At 42.3% G+C, this 22,097-nt stretch overlaps 1 protein-coding gene across 3 annotated transcripts in view; it reads left to right on the top strand.

Annotated features, from left to right (window-relative positions):
* Window positions 1-22,097, top strand: part of CNTNAP2 (contactin associated protein 2) — a 1,249,274-nt gene that overhangs the window by 824,211 nt on the left and 402,966 nt on the right. For all 3 annotated transcript variants that reach the window (XM_052795237.1, XM_052795244.1, XM_052795253.1), the window contains one exon: window positions 3,104-3,210. In XM_052795237.1, coding sequence (XP_052651197.1) covers window positions 3,104-3,210 — 107 coding nt within the window. The remainder of the gene's footprint in view (window positions 1-3,103; window positions 3,211-22,097) is intronic.

Raw genomic sequence — 22,097 nt, 5'->3', positions numbered from 1 at the left:
AGTGTCCAGATGGCGTAGTAGGTCCCTAATTAATTCCTCCTGGATTAAGGGGGGTATGTTATGCTCTTCATCCTTACCTTCCAGCTCATGGGATGGAGTACCCTGGGGATGACTGGACTTACTATTAAAGACTGAGGCAAAGAAGGCATTAAGTACCTTGGCCTTTTCCTCATCACTGGTTGCTACGTTCCCTTCTGTATCCATTAAAGGAAAGATATTCTCCTTGGGATTCTTTTTACTGTTAACATATTTGTAAAAACATTTTTTGTTGTCCCTTATGATAGTGGCCAGATTTAGTTCTAGCTGAGCTTTCGCCTTTCTAATTTTCTCTCTGTATGATCTAACAAGATCCCTGTACTCCTCCCAAGTTGCCCGCCCTTTCCTCCAGAGATGATAAACTCTCCTTTTTTTCCTGACTCCTAGCAAAAGCTCCCCATTCAGCCAGGCCGGTCGTTTTCCTTGGCGGTTCGACTTGAGGCACATGGGAATAGCCTGGTCCTGAGCCATTAAGATTTCCTTCTTAAAGAATGTCCATCCCTCCTGGACCCCTTTGCCCTTCAGGACCGTCTCCCAAGGGACTGTCTCAACCAGTGCCTTGAAGAGGCCAAAGTTAGCCCTCCGGAAGTCCATAGTGGTGGTTTTGCTGACCACCTTCTTTGCCTCACCAAGAATTGAAAATTCTACCATTTCATGGTCACTAAGGCCAAGACGGCCTCCAACCATCACACCTCCCACCAGTCCTTCCCTGTTCGTAAACAACAGGTCTAGCAAGGCTCCTCCCCTGGTTGGCTCACCCACCAGCTGTGTCAAGAAGTTATCTATCTTCCACACACTCCAGGAACCTCCTAGATTGTTTACTCACTGTTGTGTTGTATTTCCAGCAGATGTCTGGAAAGTTAAAGTCCCCCACAAGGACAAGGGCACACGATTCTGAGACTACTGCCAGCCGCTTGTAGAACGATTCATCCGTCTCTTCAACCTGGTCGGGCGGTCTATAACAGACTCCCAGCACAATAGTTGTCTTATCGGCCTTCCCTCTCATCCTTACCCATAAGCACTCCACCTTGTCATCAGAATCGTGTAGCTCTGTACAGTCAAAACATTCCCTAACATAGAGAGCCAAATTCATCAAGTCATCACCTATTAGCTGAATAGCGGTAATCAGCTCTATCTGTTCATTTAGCCTGCCACACTTACAAAACTAAATGAATTCACTTAAATGATGTTGAAAGCATAATTTATTGAACTGTGATAATTGTCTCAGGTAGTTTCACTCTTTTATTGTGAAAACAAAAATTTTAAATGCTTTGTTTCTTGCTTTAGAAGAACGTTTCTTTAAACACTCTTTTTAACCAAGCCAGTATTTTCAGATCTTTTTGAAAAAGAAAGAATGGGTAGCCTTGAATACTACAGGCTGATACAGGGTGTAACACATCTATATATATTGTCTCTTCTGTCAGGTGGCTGGAGATAGGACAAGAGGAAATGGCCTCAAGTTGAGGCAAGGGAGATTTAGGTTAGATATTAGGAAAAATTTTTTTACTGAGAGGGTTGTCAGGCATTGGAACAGGCTGCCCAGGGAAGTGGTTGAGTCACCATCCCTGGAGGTATTCAAAAAGCGAGTGGACAGGGTACTCCAGGGCATGGTTTAGGGGGCATGGTTAATGGTTGGACTTGATGATTTTGAAGGTCTTTTCCAACCGAAATGATTCTATGATTCTATGGTTCTATGATTCTATATTGTCTATATTCTGAGGTGCTTGTACTGGCATGCATAAAACCCAAAATCTTTTATGAATGTGAGTATACAATGTTCAAGTCTCTAATGCGTATCGTGACATAGATTATTTTTGGTAGTTGAGTCATGTATGCCAATGCTGTTAATTGGAACTTGAGGAGATATGAGACCGTAAGCTTACAGGGGGTTCACACAGATACTTTCAGTTCCAATAAATTGCCACGTGGGAAAGGAAAGCTGTCCTTGGGTGTTATTTAATATTGTTAACTATCACAGGAATATGATGAATCTCAGATTTATTTTAGAGATAAGGATACTTAATTTGTAATGCATTTATGAAAATATTTTAATTTGTTTGTGTAATAGGGGGTCTCAATTTTAATTTTTAATGTCATAATAAAAAAGTGTTGTTCATAAATTAGATTTGGCCAACTCAACATGAAAGAAAAGCTCCTTTAGTTCTTGATCAAAAATGCAGAGCCTGTACTGAGTCTGACTGTAACAAATTTAATAAGAAAAAAAAAAAAAGATTCTTTGAAATGATATTTCAAAGCCCTGTCAAAGAAAAGAAATTTAATAGTGTCAAAGGTGAAAGTACATGGTAATCCCCATTTTTAACTATCTTTGATAGAAAAGAAACTGGCCAAACTCAAATCTTTGAAATCACATTTAGATAATATTTCAAACAATAAATATATGTTCTGCTATAACTTGTCTTTCGGTTCCACTTTGTCTTTGTATTCCTTCCACTCTCCAGCAACAGTGTAGCTGGAGAAGAAGAGCAGGTGGGTGGGAGAAAGGTGAACACTTGCCACAAAACCCTGCGAAGAAAAAGCTTTTACAGCTTTTATACTGAAGCCTATTGTTTGTTTATAAATGCAGCATTAGTAACTTCCATCCTAGCCAGCAGGCAATCTGCCTCCACTTTATCCCATTGCTGGTGATAGAAAGATAAATAGCAACTCACTGACATTCTTTGACTTTCAGTCAATTGTGGGACTGGAGTCCTTGAGGCATGACACCACCAGCACAGCAGGAGGAGGTGTGACTTGTCATGTCTTTTTGTTTTGACAGCTAAGTACCAGTCGTACATAGCTTAGAACCCTAATTTATGATGGGTGAATGTATTCCTCCTTTATTGTGCTTTTTTGCTGTTTGTAAAAGGGCTGCAGCAGAGCCTTGATGAATCATCTTTTGTGCAGTTGTGTGTTCAGATATAAATTCTGTTAATCTGTTTAAAATAACAAGGATTAATTACCAGACAAGGACAGGATACACTGCTTGGGCAGCTCAAAATATAGGTATGTGTAAATCTTGGTGCTCATTTAGATTTTTCTTTCTTGTCTTTGCATCTCGTCCTGACAGGTGTGTGCCCAATCATTGTGAACATGGTGGCAAATGCACCCAGACGTGGGACAGCTTCAAGTGCACTTGCGATGGAACCGGATACAGCGGTGCCACTTGTCATAACTGTAAGCCATCCTGCCGTTTTGAAATTGCAGTGGAGTAGGGAAGACGCTGGTGTCTTTTGGTTGAGAAAAAAAGTCAAAGTCTTCCTCTCGGGTTGTTAAAGATCCTAAAACCTTTTCTGAAAGGAAGCATTGGCTTAATCACACTCCACCTTATCTACATAGGGATGTATTTACATAGCATTGTGCTGCACCATGCAAGGGACCAAAGCAGTACATCTGTCTTAGCTGGGTGTACTGAGCAAACGTATTCTCAGCAGTTGCACACTAGAGTTTCAAATGGACACCCTGAATCTGCCCTAAGCCGTTGGGAAGAGCTGCTGACTGCTGCTAGAGAGATGCTGGTTCAGGTTGCTAATCCCGAAGCATCTTTATATACTGATTATTGGCCATTCTAAAATCAAATTATTTACTCTGTTATTTTGAGTTTCTCAAATAAGAATATTTCCTATGAGCTCCACATGCCCTATGCTATTAAAGCACAGAAAGAAGAAAGAAAGGTGCAGTTGTTCTTCCTATAGGTTCTGAACAACGTATGCTGAGTCAGCAGCTTATGTCTTCTGTTCCTTCTGTTGTACGCTAAAAATGGGATTTTCATCTGCGAAGTGTGTTCTAAAATATCTAGAAGACGCGGAAAACATATCCAGCCCTTACTTTTCTCCTTTTTTTCTTTAGCAAACAACCTCTTAATATTGAGGAGAGAGTAAAAATGCTTCTGAATAGGTCAAAAGTTAAATTTGAAGCCAGTATTTATACAGTTAAAAATTTGTATTACTTTACTATTTACCTTAACTACAGCTGTGTAAAATTTTATGAAGATAATTGCAGAATTCTTTCATTTTTTAACCCAAAAAACCCCAAATCAATGAGAAAATTTTGACAATCCACAGTTTTCTGGATTTCAACAAAAACCTATTCTATTTTTAAACATTGTATTAATGTAAAAGGGAATGTATTTCATATAATAACTATTAATACATATATAAGTATTGAATGGCAAACTTCTCCATGGTCTGGCTACTGGACTGGTAAAACTGAAAGAGTTAAATGGCAAATGAATGCTTACTGAAGGAAGATATTTAAAGTACCAATGCTTGGAGGAGAAGTTTCATGGGCAGCCCTTTTTCCACCAAGAGTGAATGTGCGTAGCGATGGCATGGCTGCATGAAATCTTGGGAAAGAAAGCACAGAATTTACAGTGATGCAGTATTTTGGTGAAACAAAGAAAAAAATTTCATATATTTTTCTGAAAGTATAATATTTTTAGAGCTTTGGCTGATCTATTACAGCCACATGGAAAATATGTTTCCTATGCATGTGATTGATAGGCTGTTAAGATGTTTAACTGCAGAAATGCAGGGATGGAAGCTCAGTTAAGTAAGTATATTTTATCTAGAGAGCCTCTGAAGATAACTATAATCTATTAGAGGAAACTGTATCATGTTAGATCCAACAGCCTGCCAGAGGTGAGACTGCTGCAGCTGCATTCCCCCAGGTCTAACCAGCAGCAAGGCTGTAAATGTATTCCCAGTAGGGATGTGCCCACAGAGCAGAGCCCATGCACATATAGACGTGGCTGACCATACTGATCATAGAGCACACACATGAACACAGCACCAATGGCCTCATCCTGCTCACCTCTCTGACTGAGCAGGGTGCATGTCCACTAGTGAGAACAGTGAACATCCATATCCACACATGTTGGATCCCTCCAGTGGCTCAGCTCAGGCACTCAAGTCAGCCCAGTGGCTGGCCCTGGATCCCAGACTCTGCAGTTGCTGCTGCCTGGACACTGGATGGCCCAGCAGGGTATTATTTGGGCTCCCCCTCCTGCCGTTGTCTGTCTGTGCTCTTTGTGGTTGAGCAGATGAGCTTTTAAGACATAACCTAATATAGTTTAGCTTTCTTCTTGAGTCCCAAAGAGAAGTAGCAAGGACAAACGGATGGCATCGCTTCTCTGAAATCACATTTATTACAAAGGAAAGAAATAATAATCCAAGGAGCCATGAACATCTCTCTTAATAGGATTTTCACCTGCCTTTTATGGATAAAACAGTGCAATAAGGCAAGTAAAAGGCACTGCTGGACTGCAGTATCAAAGGGGGGATTTGGAGTATATTGTCCCATCTTTAGCTATGGACTGGATAAAGTGTATGGGATTACAGCTGTCCAGGTCATTTGGAGACACACTGTTCAAGAACCTTTACTTTTTTTAATTCAGGCAAAGTTTCTAACTTAGATGGCTAAGCTTTTGTTTTGTTTTGTTTTTAAAGAACATAATTTTAGTTTTTGCCATGTGTGTTGCTGCACTTTTAGAAGTCTTCTTCCTTACAAAATGATAGTGACCAGAAAGTTATTTAATGGATAGACATCCTGTCAGAATATGTGAAGTCTTATGCCTTTCTGAAGTATAGAATTTAATGGCACAAAAATGAGTGAAACCCCAAAATTACAGCGTCAAGCTGTAGACTGAGACAACCTTAACTCTGCCTTTATTCAGCAGGCAATAGCTATCAGTATGTACAAGAGCATGTTCCAGTATTAGGTACAGCTGCAAATGAGGGGATTTGTTGAAGCTTGCCAAAAGTTGTAGTTATACTGTCCTGAGGTCTGAGGCCTCAGCTCTGCTATGATGATACTGACCCTATCTGTCCTTTCCTACTTTTGCAGTGTGCGTGTATACTCAGACATATTGGTGTGCTGCCTTTTGCTTTTGAGTTCTGATGTTTGTGGCAATAGTAGTACAGAAGAGATGCTGGGGGAGGAGGGAAGTTGGAATGATAACTGGTGTGTGGTATAAAAATAGCTGAAAGCAATTTTAAACAGCATTGCAGGTTGTATGAAAGGCTGTAAAATTAAGCAGATGTCATGATTCTATGACATATTCTATATATCTTTTCTCAATGTATGTTTGTGTGGTGGGTATAACAGAGCATTTCTCAAAGAGGTTGGTGTCAAGACTATATTAGTGGATATTATAATTCCATAGCTGATGATTTTAATGAGTTTGATTTTTGCTGAAGTTATAGGAACAAGATAATTCCATTACTGAAGGTTTTTTTTCAGTGAATTGATTTTGCTTTGGTCAAGGAACTCAACACTTTCCTGAGCTTTTGACCTGAAACAAGGCAAGGCTTTGCAGCCTTGACTGAATTTTAGATCATGGTTTTAAGTTCCTTTGTAGTTGAAATTCAAAGACAAACTCAAGGGATGAACTCCTTGAAGTGAAACAGAGAAAAAAGTTTGCATGACATTCTTGTGAAACAAAATGGCTTTGTTTCAAACAGGTCTGGTCATAATATATTTATAGTATGATAGTGAAAACAACAGTTAAGTCTAGAGAGATGGAGAAATATGTGTCCTGGAGCTTAGACATAGTAGAAACTATAAACCAAAAATAAACAGTTACAGAAGGAAATTTTTCAAATAAATAAATCTGCAATAACAACTTTAATTCTTATTATCTCTCCAATTGTGTAAATCAATTACACACATTTGCCATTTTAAGATCATGAAATAATTTGCTTTTCAGAATAGGACATTTTTACAGGAAGGCTCCTCATATTTCAAAGACACACCAAAATCTCCAAGCTCTGTGTCCACTATCTTGTTATTTGTCAGTGGCTTAAGCTGCCATTCACAGAAAAAGATGTCTCTACTCCACAATAATTTGTTTCATCCAGCTACAACTGGGTCCCTGGAGCTCAATGGTGAATTAACCAGAAATACTGGAAAGTTGTATCTCTCATTGCATGGTAAATATCTGCCAGATTCCTTTTGGCGAACAGATACTCCGTGCCCAAGGGAATGCTGTGGCCTGGCAAATATCAGACTAGAGCATCAATTTCATCTTTAGACAAGACTAAAAGCTAAATGAATGTATTTACTTAAAAATAATGATTTACGGTGATGAAACAGTTACAAAATTATTTTAAAATTAATTATTAGGGTTATAATTAACAGTAAGTATCATCCTTACTAGCTTTATTGTATCAGCTATATTTTAATCCCCAACTAATTAACCTTTACAGCCTACCAAAGGCTGGCCTACCTATTGTTGCTAGAGCAATATCTTTCCAGTCTATTGGTAAATGGTTCCTGGAGCCTTTGAGAACAGGAGCTCATTTACCTTATTACTTCTCATCTCCATCATGATCTTCAGGTAACACTGCTCTGCTGCACTTTGTGTGAGTTATACATCTAGTTTTAGGCTCTAATGTGCTTCCTGGTGTTTACAGCTTCTTTGAAACAGAGTGGTATAAATTTACAAATTGTGTAGCAGCATAAATAATGATCATTGAAGCTTCTTTGTCTCAGATTTTTAATATATAGCTGAATGCATGCTTTCTCTAGAATCTGTATGTAAGAGAAACACAGTAAAGGACTTAGAGAGTTTACCATGACTATGATGTATCTACTTACCATCTCCTGCACACACTTTGTTAGATTTAGCAAAAAGCCAGGAGAAACTAGTTTGATCATATTTGCCTTCTCCTTATGATTTCCAGTAGCAAAAAAGTCCCAATTTGCACTTAAAAAATTAATCTTAATTGTATCAATTTTTACTCACATGAGAGACAAGTTCTATTCTTCTTTTACATTCACCTTCAAACAAACACTGTCCTTACTTTTACAGGTGTACAGCCCCTATTCCTTCAAGAATAGTGGACAGGAAAGGGTTTGCTTATAAATCTTCAGTTTTTCCATAGAAGGGACTAACATCCAGCTCACAATCTGTTGCCTGTTAGATCTGTAAAAGCAGTAGGAGAAATACAAACTTACATACTCTTGTCACTAAAAGAGGCATTAATTGCATCGGAGTATACAGGGAATAAAACTCTGTTGAGAAAGAACATACACAATTTTTACGTTTTTAGATTGGCAATGTGATGTAAGTTTTTTCAAAATAAGTATTTGAAACAATATAGTGATTCTTAGTTTCCATATAATGGACCTTGACCTCTGAATTCTCTGGCTTTGTCTCCTCGTAGCTTGTTGTGAATAAATCTTACCTTTTATTTTGGAACATGATTCAATGTTAATGAAGAATAAAGCACTAATCTTGTCTTGAAATGATAAATACATTAAGTGTATCTGGAAGTCTAATGGGCATTGATATTTTTTTCCAGGAATATTGACCTTCTCCCCAAAATGAAATACTGCTTTAATAATGAGTTTAATAGTATCTAGAAACACACTTTGAGTAAGAAACATTTGTTACACACATTGTAGAAGCCATGATAATTTGGATTCCTGATTATTGCCAAAATCAGTAATCAGAAACCCAAATTTAATCTGCATAGGCTGTGATCTTCAGCAAGACCTCTATCTATTAGTTTGTAATAACTGATTTTCCAATATTTCCATAAATGAGGAAACACCTGAAACACTGGACTTTTGTCCTGGTTCAGCTGGGATAGAGTTAATTGTCTTCCTTGTAGCTGGTACAGTGCTATGTTTTGAGTTCAGTATGCGAAGAATGTTGATAACACACTGATGTTTTTAGTTGTTGCTAAGTAATGTTTAGTCTAAAGTCAAGGATTTTTCAGCTTCTCATGCCCAGCCAGCAGGAAAGCTGGAGGGGCACAAGAAGTTGGCACAGGACACAGCCAGGGCAGCTGACCCAAAGTGGCCAATGGTGTATTCCATACCATGTGACATCCCATCTAGTATAGGAACTGGGGGGAGTGGGGCGGGGGGATCGCCGCTCGGGGAATAACTGGGCGTCAATCAGCGGGTGGTGAGCAATTGCACTGTACATCATTTGTACATTCCAATCCTTTTATTATTACTGTTGTCATTTTATTAGTGTTATCATTATCATTATTAGTTTCTTCTGTTCTATTAAACCATTCTTATCTCAACCCACAAGTTTTACTTCTTTTCCCGATTTTCTCCCCCATCCCACTGGGTGGGGGGGAGTGAGTGAGCAGCTGCGTGGTGCTTAGTTGCTGGCTGGGGTTAAACCACAACAGCTTTCTACATTTAGGGTCTAGATAGGTGTCCTGGTTTCAGCTGGGATAGAGTTAACTGTCTTCCTAGTAGCTGGTACAGTGCTATGTTTTGAGTTCAGAGCGAAGAATGTTGATAACACTGATGTTTTCAGTTGTTGTTCAGTAGTGTTTAGACTAATGTCAAGGATTTTTCAGCTTCTCATGCCCAGCCAGTGAGAAAGCTGGAGGGGCACAAGAAGTTGGCACAGGACACAGCCAGGGCACCTGACCCAAACTGGCCAACGGTGTATTCCATACCATGTGACGTCCCATCCAGTATAGGAACGGGGAAGTGGGGGGCAGGGATTCGCCACTCGGGGGACTGGCTGGGTGTCGGTCGGCGGGTGGTGAGCAATTGCACTGCGTATCATTTGTACATTCCAATTCTTTCATTATTGCTGTTGTCATTTTATTAGTGTTATCATTATCATTATTAGTTTCTTCTTTTCTGTTCTATTAAACCGTTCTTATCTCAACCCACGGGTTTTGCTTCTTTTCCCGATTTTCTCCCCCATCCCACTGGGTGGGGGGGAGTGAGTGAGCGGCTGCGTGGTGTTTAGTTGCTGGCTGGGGTTAAACCACGACAATAGGAAAGGGTGGCATGGCAGTAATATTTTCCTGTCAGCAATTTGGGAAATAGTTCCATAGCAAGAAAGCAAATACATAATTTGGCAAAAATATGCTCTGGACTTTACTTTAGGAAAGAAAGAAAAGAAACTGTACAGATATATAGTCATCCCAAACAAGCAAAATATGGTTTTCCACTTCATTGGAGACTGGGGGAGTTCTGAGATCAACACGGTTATTCTTTGTGATCTCAAACAGATTTGTTAGAAAAGGCAAAGAAAGGCCTTGCAGTTTCACAAGTGTATTAATGCATTATTTGATCAGGAAAAAGAGTTATCTTAACAAGTCACGGACTATGTGTATGGAAGCTTTTTCCTTTCTTACAGTTTAAGAGAGGGAAGGGGAAAATGTGAGTAAAGAATAGAAAAACACTTTTACAAAAAAGGTGTCTGTTGTGATTAAAAATAAGCATTGTTGCAGGCTATCTTACTTGTTGAACCTCATCTGAGTGAAGTAAGCCAGACTGTCCACTAAGAGTAGGGTTGTTTAGGTTCTCATGAATCAAGTCATATAACTATGGACGCATAAATGAACTAATTATTCTCAAGAGAAGGTACAGGCAGCCAGAGTGCCTCCAGGCAGCAGCAGAATTGTCTTCTTCACTAGGTAATCTGAATGTGGAGTGTCATTACTGACAAAACACAGGAAAAACCCGTCTAAAGATTCTAACCTGATGATGAAAGTGGTGTGTATCATACTGGGTGCTATTGAAAGGCATTTAAAGGACAATGCAACCATCAGGCACAGTCAACATAGGTTCACAAAGGGAAAGTCCTGTCTAACTGATTTAATATCCTACAATAAGGTCATCCACCTAGCAGATAAAGGGAAGGCAGTGGATGTAGTTTTTCTGGACATTAGTAAGGCTTTTGATACTGTTCCTTACAGCATCCTTCTGGACAAGTTGTCCAACTGTGACATGAGCAGGTAGATGGTGCGCTGGGTGAAGAACTGGCTCAACAAGAGTCAGCAGTGTGCCCTGGCAGCCAAGAGGGCAAACCGCATACTGGGGTGCATCAAACACAGCAGAACCAGCCGGTCAAAAGGGGTGATTTTCCCGCTGTATTTAGCACTGGTGCGGCCTCACCTTGTGTATTGTGTGCAGTTCTGGGCCCCACCATTTAAAACAGATGTTAAGGTACTTGAATGCATCCAGAAGAGAGCAATAAAGCTGGTGAAGGGGCTGGAAGGCATGTCCTCTGAGGAGTGGTTGAGGACTCTGGGTTTGTCTAGTTTGGAGAGGAGGAGGCTCACTGCTCTCTACAGCTTAGTGAGGAGAGGACGTGGAGAGGGAGGTGCTGATCTCTTCTCCCTGGTACCCAGTGCCAGGACGCATGGGAATGGCTCAAAACTGCGTCCGTCAGGGGAGGTTCAGACTTGACATGAGGAAACATTTCTTTACCTAGAGGGCAGTCAAACCCTAGTACAGGTTTCCTGGAGAAGTGGTTGATGCCTCATGACTGTCAGTGTTTAAAAGGCATTTGGACAACACCCTTAATGCCATGCTTTAACTTTTGGTCAGCCCTGAAGTGGTCAGGAAGTTGGACTAGATGGTCGTAGTAGGTCCCTTCCAGCCAAACTGTTCTATTCTACTCTACTCTACTCCCTGCATTCATGAGGAGTCGAGTAACGAGACCATTATTTGCCTGAAATGCCACGAGTTTTTCAGCTCCAAAAACACTTTCAAGGGTACAAATCAGAAAAGTTACAAGTGGAAACAGGATTTTATTTTATTTTATGTTATTTTTCTGAATCAGTTTCAGAGCTGATTCTCAGAAGCGTTAACAAAATGCACACATGTAGCCAGGAGCAGGCTGATGCGTTCCTCAGTTTAGCTTGAAAAAAATCCTTTGCAGTCTGGCAAAGGACAGCCACAGAGCCACAGAAAGTAGCACCAAGAATACAGGCCAAGCAGTCCCTGTTTCCTGAACTGAAGAGTGAGAACTTGAAGAATGAGCGTCAGTACTGACCACACACAAAAGAAGAAGAAGAGATGTGTTGGTACCTTGGGGTATTTTCCAAACTGACACATCGATGACAAGCATACTTTTTGCCTTCCAAATTTGCCCCGCCGCTGTGCTTCTTGGCCAGCGATGCATGAAAAGCACTCTTGTGCCTGCCCAGTGCTTGTACTGCATGCAGGGAGATCTGAAAAGTGGCAGCTCCTGATAGGGCATCAAGCCTGGAGCCCTTCCAAGCACAGGCTGTTTCGCACAAGCAAGAACCCCTGGGGAAATGGAGCCAAGGGAAGAGCAGAACTCGCTCCCGCTACAGACTGGCACTGGGCAAGAGAGCCCAAGAGAGGCAGGGCACGAGCAGTGCCTTGGAGGTGCAAGAGCAGCAGGCAAGGACCTACCGAAAGGGCCCAGAGGAGTCCTGACAAGGGACTGTGCTCAGTGCTACAGAGGACAAGAAGCTACCCCCTGGGGCATCCCTTGGAGCCTGCCCTGGGAGCCAGAAATCTTCCTCTCCGCGGATGCGGGGCATGAGGGCCACCTTTGTGGAGCATGAGCAGCGGGCACCTAGCCACAATGGCCCAAAGCAGCCCTGGCAAGGGGCCATGCTCAGTGCTGCAGAGGAAGGCAAAAAACGCCCGGGGACACTTGCTAGCCCACTGTGGGGGAAAAAAAGCCTTCCTCCCCCCAGCTGCAGGGCACGAGAGGTCATCTTAGTGGTGCATGAGCAGCAGGCAGTAACCTAGCCAAAACGGACTGGAGGAGCCCTGACAAGTGGTCATGCTCAGTGCTGCAGAGGAAGGCAAAAAACCCCCGGGGCCCAGGGCCAATCTGCCCCGGGGGAAAATTCCTTCCTGACCCCAGCGCTGGCGATTGGCTATTCCCTGAGCACTTGAGCAAGACCTGCCTCCTCGTCCCACAGGCTGGTCACGCCTGCCAGAAGATGCTCAAGCCCTATTCTCCCTCAACCTGGAGCCATCTCAGGGGCTTCTGAGAGTGGCCAAATGCCCCTGGCCTGATCAACCTTGGGGGCAAGAATCCTTCCTGTGCCTTTGGGCCACCAGTGGGTACTCCAAAGCACTGGGACCCCTGGCAACATTTCTGCATTGGATTTCTTACGGCTGCTGCCCCTGGCTCCGCAGGTGATGAGGATGGTGAGCTCTGCAGTGCTCCTCAGGAAGGCACTCCCTTTATCTGGCCATGGCTATCCAGCTGAATAGGCCTGATAGCCGTGGGCACTGCCAGGCCTTGGTGGTTCTTCTCATCTCCTGAAGGGCTTGTGTCTGTTCCCCCAAGGTTGAAGCAGGATTTCCATCCATCGGATGGGCTTTCAGCATGGCCCTGCCGGGAGATGGTTTTGCAGTAGCGAAACTGCAGCAGGCTGGTCCAGCCTCTGGTCTTTCTCATTCAGCCCGCTCCAAGTAATTCTACCAGCTCCTCAAGGACTTCCTCTCGGATGTCTTCGGGCTGTCCCCGGGCCATCTCTGGCAGCGGGGCACGGGAGGCTGCCCCTGGCACTGTGACACCGGCGTGACGGGGCCCCCCACGCGCAGTCCCTCCGCCCAGCATCCTTCGGAGGAAGGCCTTTGGGGTGCTGGCCCCGGGGGCTGTCCCTGTGCCCAGGAGGCCCAGGGGGCTGTTCCTGCCCTTGGTGGCCATGCACTGGGCCAGCTGCTGGGTGTCCCTGCAAATCCGTCTGGACTTCCAGGCTATGTAAAGAAGGGCTTTTATACCATATACATTCCTTTAGATGTGGGGATGCCAGAGGTGAAAGAAAGGCTTTTGGTTCCCTCTGCATGAACTTTGCAGAGATGTAGAGAACATGCAGGATTTCCTCACCATTCCTTACAAATGCACCAAGTGACATTTGCTACTACCCTGCTTATGGTGAGGTCTTCTTCTTGGAAAGAAGTCCCAAGTTGTTTTGTGTTCTTGACCATCTTTTTCCTTGTACTTCAGTAGCTCTTTTCCTCCTTTGGCTTTCACCCTTGATATCTTTCAAGAAAGTGGTGGCAGCCCTCTCAGCCTTTCTCTTGCTGCTTCTAGTCAACTCCTTCTGTAGGCCCTCCATGCCCCTAATCAACTGCTTGATTTGCCTTCATCCCAGACAGAATGTATCCTTCTTGAACCTGAGGAATGAGAAATGTCCTTAGGGGTGCACGTGAGTTCTCACCAGGGCTTTGCACAATACTTGCCTTTCCTATGGAAATATCTTGCCTGACACACAAGAATGCATTTGCTTGTATCTCTTTCAAGGCTCACAGTCACCCTGTGATCTACTCATGCCTCCAGGAATGCTTGCTTACTCCAATGTTTCCAAACTGGAGCGGAAACTCATGGTGCTCCACCTAAGGTTGTGTTACCTGCAGTTCGTCACACGCGTGGCTTATTGATGGAGGGGCTCTCTCTTCTGTCAGAGCTTCAGCTGGTATGGAGTATGGGGGCCATAGAAACATACCATGAGATACAGCTTTTCCTGGTTTGTGGATGCCATGAAATCCAGAATATGATGTGGACAATGAATGTATCTTTTAGAGAAGGCAGGAAGCCTACATGTCTTGAACGATGGTTCACTACAATCTAAATTCAAAAGACCTGAGCATGAGCTTCACTGTTTCAGACATTTGATGGCATCAAAGCATGAAGGGTAGAGCCTGAGAGATGCATTAATGAGGCTTTCACCCATCAGTAGCCTGCTGGAGTCCAGCTCCACGCAGTCACGACCAGCAGATCCAGCCCTCCACTGGCCAGCTGAGCAACAGACAGGCTGGCTGGGTGGGCTCTGAACATGAAGCTGGTGGTGTCCACCTAGTCGCTTTCAAAATGGATGTCTGCCCCCTAGGAAAGAAAATAACCACAGCTGGCATTAACTGAACTTCCATTTTGGACCTTTAATTCGAGAAAGTGCCAAATCAGCCCAGGCGCTGAAAAAGCGACAAGAGACAAAACACTGTTGGGTCAGTGCAATGTGGTTTGTAGCACTGCTGTCTGTGGGCATATGCTTTACTCTCCCGGAGTGTGAATAAAGGTTACTGAGTTTTTAAATGAATCCTGCAGGCCTTTAGTGAAGAGGAATGTTGTTACTGGTAATGCTGATAGGGGTAAGGAGTTGGCTGGTGTCCATCTGACACTAAAAGGCAACTGCCTGTCTTTAAGAGTCCTTACGTGCCTGGAAGACAGCTGCAAAGAAGGACTGAAGATTTTAATTTTTATACGCCCACCTAACAATGTCAGTGTGATGAAATTACTGATGATGTCGTCAGATACAAAGGAATTTTTTCTTTAATTTATAACAGAAACTATGAAAACCAGCTAAAACCTAAGTTTTGAGTTACACTTGAAAACAAACTTGTAGCCCGTGCATTTTAAGACCATGCTTTGCTCTTTGCAAAGGACCCCACAAGGCAAATGCATGTGGAAATAGCACATCCTGAAATAATTAGCCATGGCTATACTAATTCCATTCCTGTAATGTGTGGGAACACAGTACAGGAATGCAATCCCGTGAATTGGGCCCCACCATTTAAAAAGGATGTTATGGTACTTGAATGTATCCAAAGGAGGGCAGCAAAACTGGTGAGGGGCTGGAAGGCATGTCCTCTGAGGAGCAGCTGAGGACATGGGGTTTGTCTAGTTTGGAGAAAAGGAGGCTGAGGGGCGACCTCACTGCTCTCGACAGCTTCCTGAGGAGGGGACGTGGAGAGGGAGGTGCTGATCTCTTCTCCCTGGTACCCTGAATACCTATTCTATTCTATTCTATTTGAAAAATAAGGTAGCAAACAGCAAGTAATTTCCCCACCCGCCAACTTCCAGAGCAGTAGAATTGACCTTGCTGTACCTAGCAAGACATCTGTTTAAGGGAACTGTAACATATTGAAGTATTTTTCCTCAGTATATCACAACCTTTGATTATTAACTCTCAGGTCCATATGGAGAAGGTGTAATAATTTGATGGTCAATACTACCAGCTGTAGACTAGAGTTGTCTCATCTGTGCTGAGAAAGAGACTTGGATTTATGTCATTAAGGATTTGATGTTGATAGAAACTGGTTTTATGTTTCAAGTACAATATGCAACCTTCAACATCAAAACCAGAATAGAGTTTCTAGGACCTGTAAGTAAAACCTAACTGTATGTTGATATAGCTCTGCCTTAAGAAAGAAGAATCAAACAAAAATGTATCCAAGAGGATAAAATTGGAGAGAACTACTTTTCTCTAGTACATTTTTAAGGTATTGTTCCTATCCTGTTCCTTAAGTACTCTCCTTAAAATTGGAAGAATAAATATAAAAAAAAAAAAAGGAAAAAATGAAAAGGAAAAAAACCCCAAATGTGCAACTTCCCAATGAAAGGTACTGAAGTGAAATTTGAACAGTCTTTGAGGAAGAGTTGAAGTTTCTCAGGAAAAGTGGGAAGGACATCCTAGCTTGCTGGGCAATAAAATGCTGAATGTTTGCTAGCTTGCTGAAGAAGGAGTGAGTAAAAGAGAGGTGTTTATGCCAGTTGGGCTTTCCTCATATTAGTTTTTATTCAGACTCTCAAAGGATCCTCCAGTGATTAGTTTTCTTTCACATCCTCTGCTCCCAAGGATGTAGAACCTACTAAAGGAACCTACTAAAGTTTGGGTGCATATTACCATACATGTCTTCTTTATAAACCCTATTTAGTCTTTTCCTGTGAGATGAAGGAACTAAACAGTTTATAAATTCTTTTCAGATACAATTATGACAAAAATCCTAGTGTGCCATTTGATGTTTTGGCCCTCACTTTACATATGTAATTCCCAGTAGCGAAGATTATATGTTATGTCAAGTGCAAATATTTCTAAGATGTATATAAGCTTACACAGAATGTCCTTCCAAATGGTATTATAAATATTTTCTAAGTTAGGTTTTGACAAATCCCCCATATAAGAATTTCTCCCCATAAAAGGTAACAGAAAAAAAAAAAATCATAGCCAAGTCTCTGTCACATGTCTAACAAGACATCCAAATTCTTCTTGTTCCATTTAAAATTACTCTGTGCATCAGCTGGACTGCTGAGTTAGTCTTGGATTTAGCTGTTTCCTCAGAATATCTCCTACCAGTCACTTTCCATTTCGATTTTTAATAAACCTGTAGGTGAGTCACTGGTAAATGTCTCCTTTTATATCTGGGATTTAAAGAAGTAGTGCTTGAAGGCTTGACTGGATGGGTCAGGCAGATGATAAGTTTTTGCACAACAGAGGCTGAGGACCCCGAGAGCACTATTAGGCCTTAATTGCCCAATAGCACAACTAGGTCTACTCCCCACCCCATCTGCCCATGCGTTTGGAGGGCTCGTTGCGGCTGGAACTGGGGCATGCTGTCCTGCCCTCAGCTCTCCTGTCTCCTGCTGTCCTGGCTGGGCTTCCCGAATGGTACCTGCACCTGGCCTGTTACCTCACCTTGCCTGATGGTCTCCTGGGCTGTCAACCCTGCCCTGACCCAGCCTGGGGACAGCAGGATGGTGGGATGGCACCCTGTCAGTGAGGGCACAGCCTGTGCAGGGGTCGTCTGCAGCTCCTGACTCATCCCCCTTGCAGAGCAGCTCCTGCTGCTTCCTAAAAAGACATAATACCTGTAGAAATGTCCAAAGATTTGTCTCTTCTTTCTTTCTTTCTTTTTTTTTTGTATACTTTTAACTTAAGATTCTGCTTAGATTCCAGAGAAGTGGAGGGAGCAATGTATTGCAGATAACACTTAAAAATGCACAGAGATGCTAGCTTTAAAGCATTGCTTCCTCTGCGCAGAGTGTTCCTGGATGCTCCAGTGAGTTATGCTGTGCCAGGCAAGTGTCACACTCTTACAAGGGTTTGAAGATCAAATGAGGTTACTCTCACTGTTGGCCCAGGACATACCCACATTGGGTTTGTGTGCACGTCTACACTGCTTGTCACTTCTAACGCTTAATATGAAACAAACATTGTCCTGGGATTCTCCTGCTACTTGCTCATTTCCTTTGCAGGAAACACACTTCACTCTTAAGCATAGCTCATCCTTGGATCTCCTGTGTGCACAACTTTCTCAGAGCAAATTAGATCTGTTGGGCTAGCTACTATATGAGACCACAGAGTGCATCTCTGGGTGTCACCACCCGGGCTGGACAGCCCAGGGAGTCATGTCGAGTTTGAAATTGCCACAGGCTAAATTAAGGTGAAACGACACCAAATTATCAGTTAAACATTTTATTCATGGCAGAAGCAAACTGAACTTGGGAGGCATAACAGTAAGTGGTGGGGTTTCTCACAACAGGAATTGGCATGAAACTACCTCAGTGAGCTGTGTAACCTGTGGTAACCACATACATCAATTCAGGGAATAAGGAGAGCCCTCCCATTGAGTCATGAGGTTCAGAGTGGACCCCCTTGCTTTCTAGACTCCTTCTCAGAGAAGGGCCTAGCAGCAGCCGGATCCACTCCTAGCCCCAGACTTGGTCAGTGGTTTTGTGTCTAAAGGGATGAGGTGTAAGGATTATGGAAAAGGAGAGAGAAAGCGAGACAGAGAGAGGAAGAGGAAAAGAAAAGAGAAAGATTTCACCAGTCCTGGGTCCAGCGTTGGTCCGTTCAGTCTAAAGGTCCGGTTCCAGTGGGTGTGCGCGCACATGGGGCTTCAATTCGTGCCCTTTTATCATCTTCTTGCCCCTCCTTTGGGCGGGCACTCAAACTCATTAGGCTAATTAGGTGTCGTGTGGTTTGTGCTTTCAGAACCTTCGGGAAATGGGTCAGTGGGCTTAGGGGTCATTTGGGGAGTAATTTCTCCTTCCCTGCGGACATGACCGTTGTTTGATCTTTGGCCATGCAGGGTGAGGTGCCCTGGCATATCAGAACAGCAGATCAGAACAGGGAGCTGCACACCCTCCGCACACCCTCCCTGTCCTGTTGCTGATGTCCTGTGCTGATTGGCTTCTTTTCACCTGTGGTTCCTTGCTATGCGGGGTTTGTTGTTATGCAGAGTTCGTCATTAGGCAGAACTTGCTCCACCACCGTGTTTGACACATTAACTCTTTCAGTCTCTCACACCAGGTATGGTCACAGAAGATGAGATCTTGTCACTAGGTCCTAGGAGGATCATATTGCCACTGGCAACATGAGCAACACCTCAGTTGTGTCTCAGATGAGCCTCCATGCCAGTTCAATTTCTGACTTCACTGCCATTGTCATCTCGGCAGTTTATTTAAAACCAACCAGCAGTGGCCTTTACGTGTGAGAGTAGGCATGCCTCCCATTTAGAGTATAGACTGAAACGCCTAACATGTCTTGCATAGCTCACTAAATAGTCCATGGTAAGGAGTGGCTTTTGTCCTCTACTTGGTGAGACTCTATTTGAACTAGTAACTTGGGATAAGAAATGAAAGACTTTGCAACCTACCACAAAACCTAGCGTTCAGCTCTATTCCCATTATTTGTTGAGAGCTCTCATTAACTCCTGTGGCAGCTTTATTACAGCCAGGCTAATAACATTTAGTCCTGTCAGCACTGAGCCTTGTTATCTTTATAAGGAAAAGCAGATCTTTATTAAAAACACCAATTAAAATCTATTTTGAATCAGTAAATTAAAACCTGTTGCTTCCCTCTTCTTTCTTTAGTCCTCTGTTCTTGTTACTTGGATGTCGGTAAGACAACCAGTGAACCTTATAAATTCGCATTTCATTTTCAAACTCTGTAGGAAGAAGCCTCTGTTGGAGTGACAGAGGACCACAGATATGATACCTTAGAAAATTCTTTCTGACGAGATACATCTGTGTCTCTGACTTGTGCATCTCTGTTCATAACTGTTATTGTTCTTACTATTGATGGCTTTCAGCCTTTGTATGCTCAAAGAGTTCCTTAGAAGTTTTTAAAAATCACTCAGTGTAAGTTTCTTTTTCCCAGTGAAATGGTATTATGTTTTTAAACAAATTTTTGATGTTAAATTTAAGTTTTGATTTCTTGTGCGAAATATGTAGTAAAATATATAGGAAAGATTTATCATTTCTGTCATACCAGGCTATCAGACAAATTATGGGGACTTTCAATGTGATTAAATAATGGCGATGATTTGATATAACTGAAGGGGGAAATGCCCAGTATGACAGGGTTATGCACCCAGTACTAATAATGAAAGGACACTTTTAGTTGTTTAAATTTAGTTCTCAATTGTTAAAAGATGGGGGAGGGGGAAGACACAAGATATTCATTTTTTCAAATAGGTAATAAATTCGCTATACTTAGAACTTTGATAATTTAAGCTAAGTTGATGGGCACATCATATCTGAGTGGATTTAGTACTGTGTTCCCAACCTATTCAACCCTTAAGTCCAGAACAAATTCTTTTTTTAGCATTTAAATATTGCATTGTCCTTGTGTGTGCGAGGGTCTACCAAATCCTTTCTACATAATCTTTCTGAGCTTAAGCATATAAGCATATTTCTTACATGATTTTCTCCATTGTGAAGATACGGAAGAACCATAAATAGTTTTGTGCTCAGAAACTGTATTATGATGTAAGACATTCTTGTGAAAGAATATTCTGTTCAAAAGGCAGGAAGAACGCTGCTTTTTAATACACTTCAAGTGGAAGATACAGCCTAGTCAGAAATGTCCTGTATTTTGAGAAGACTTGGCACAAAACTGTCTCCCTTTCAGTTGTCCTGTGGGGATTTGTGTGCAAGGCTGTGACAAACTATCACCTTGACATTTCTGAATGTTTGCCAGTGATGTTTCAGTGATGTTTCAGTCAGCAGCATCTTGCATGAACAAATCTTGGATTCCAGAATTGGGCCTTCTGCAGAAAGCAGCATTGTGATAGTTGCCGCAGAAAGGGGCCCGTGCACATGCAAGAACCTGATTTCAGTGAGATTGAGCAGAGGTTCAGCAGCCTGTATGACTGAATGATTTACACAAGACTGCCAGATCTTGCACTGAATTCCCAGTAACAAATTGAGAATTTCCATAAGTAAACTGGGCAACATATGAACATACTGGGCTGAGTCTCTGTAGTGGAAAGCTGACATTTTAAGGCATGCAGGGGAGCTTTGCAATGCCCATTAGCCTTGTTCATGGAAGACAGATTGTTTTAGTTATATGAAAGAAGGAATGAGAAATAAGATTGGAAGCCCAAGCTGCTGAGTTTTGAAAACATGGAAGAGGAGCTTTCAGTAGGACAAAGTTTGAGTTGCTCCCATCCCCCCATCCTCATGTGTTTGAGGTGATTTGCCTCATTTGGGCTGATGGAGGACAGCTGCTGTGGGATGCACTAATGAGGATGAGGAGCTCTGTAGGGAAGTGAATTGTGAAGTTAGTCTGAGGAAAGTAAGTTTGGAGGAATAGCAAGAGTGGTTTTGACAGAGCTGCTGGGTTTGAGGAGGCTGGAGCAGGGGAAAATATTTATGAACCTAACACTGGGGACATGGGGGAGCGATCAGAAAAGGGTGATCAGCTCTTTTTAGAACTGTTATTACAGAGTAAGTTTTGTACTAGATACTGTAAGAAAAGGGAGTACAGTTCCTTGCCCTTCCACCTCACCCTCTTGTGAGCTGATGTTTGGGTGTCCCTGGTGAAGGCTGTGGGTTTTTGAATTGCTTCTTGAGGATCTCTGCTTTAAGACTCTGTATTTGTGACCTGAGTTAAGTAAAGGAGATTCCAGGACATGAATAATACTGCATTCAAGCTTGGCAGCATGGATGTGTGTCTGAGCATTGCTGACTTGGAATAACGGGAAAAAAGTGAGCTAGAATTTCTGAAATCTCTAGAAAAAGGCTTTTGTCTTTTATGGTCTTAGCATCCTCTGGGAAAGCACTTTCAACAACTGATTGTTCTTAGTCAGCAATGTCAGTATCAATTTATTCTTCTCCTCCTTTCCCACACTCTGTATCTGAACTAATCAAATGTTCAAATTTTGCTCTGTAAAACCTTATTTCTGGGGTGTTTCTCTCTTTGCTGTTGAGAATAGAGATTCTCAAAGCCTGTTTATAAAGAAACTACTTTTGTTTACAGAAGTTTAATAAAAGGATCATATAATCAATATGCTATCTTTCTAAAGAGGCTAATCTCTTTTCCAGCAATGCTTTTCAAAGGAAATGTCATCATAATTTATAACAGTCTTTGTGGTTTCATCTTCTATTATTTATTACATGTTTTCAAAGGATTTAACATAATGCATCTCTTTTCTAAAGTTGCAGACTATTATTAAATTACCTCTTTTTTTATTAAAATGTAATTTTAAAATGAGGGCAAAGTTGTTTGGTTTAATCTGAGATCTTCATGTAATTTTTCATGTGAAACATATAAGCCCCAAACTGCTGCATTTTTGAGCTG

Source organism: Harpia harpyja, chromosome 1, assembly GCF_026419915.1.
Source record: "Harpia harpyja isolate bHarHar1 chromosome 1, bHarHar1 primary haplotype, whole genome shotgun sequence".
Lineage (NCBI taxonomy): Eukaryota > Metazoa > Chordata > Aves > Accipitriformes > Accipitridae > Harpia > Harpia harpyja.
Note: the sequence above shows the minus strand (reverse complement) of the source record. Positions and strands in the feature narration are given on the sequence as shown.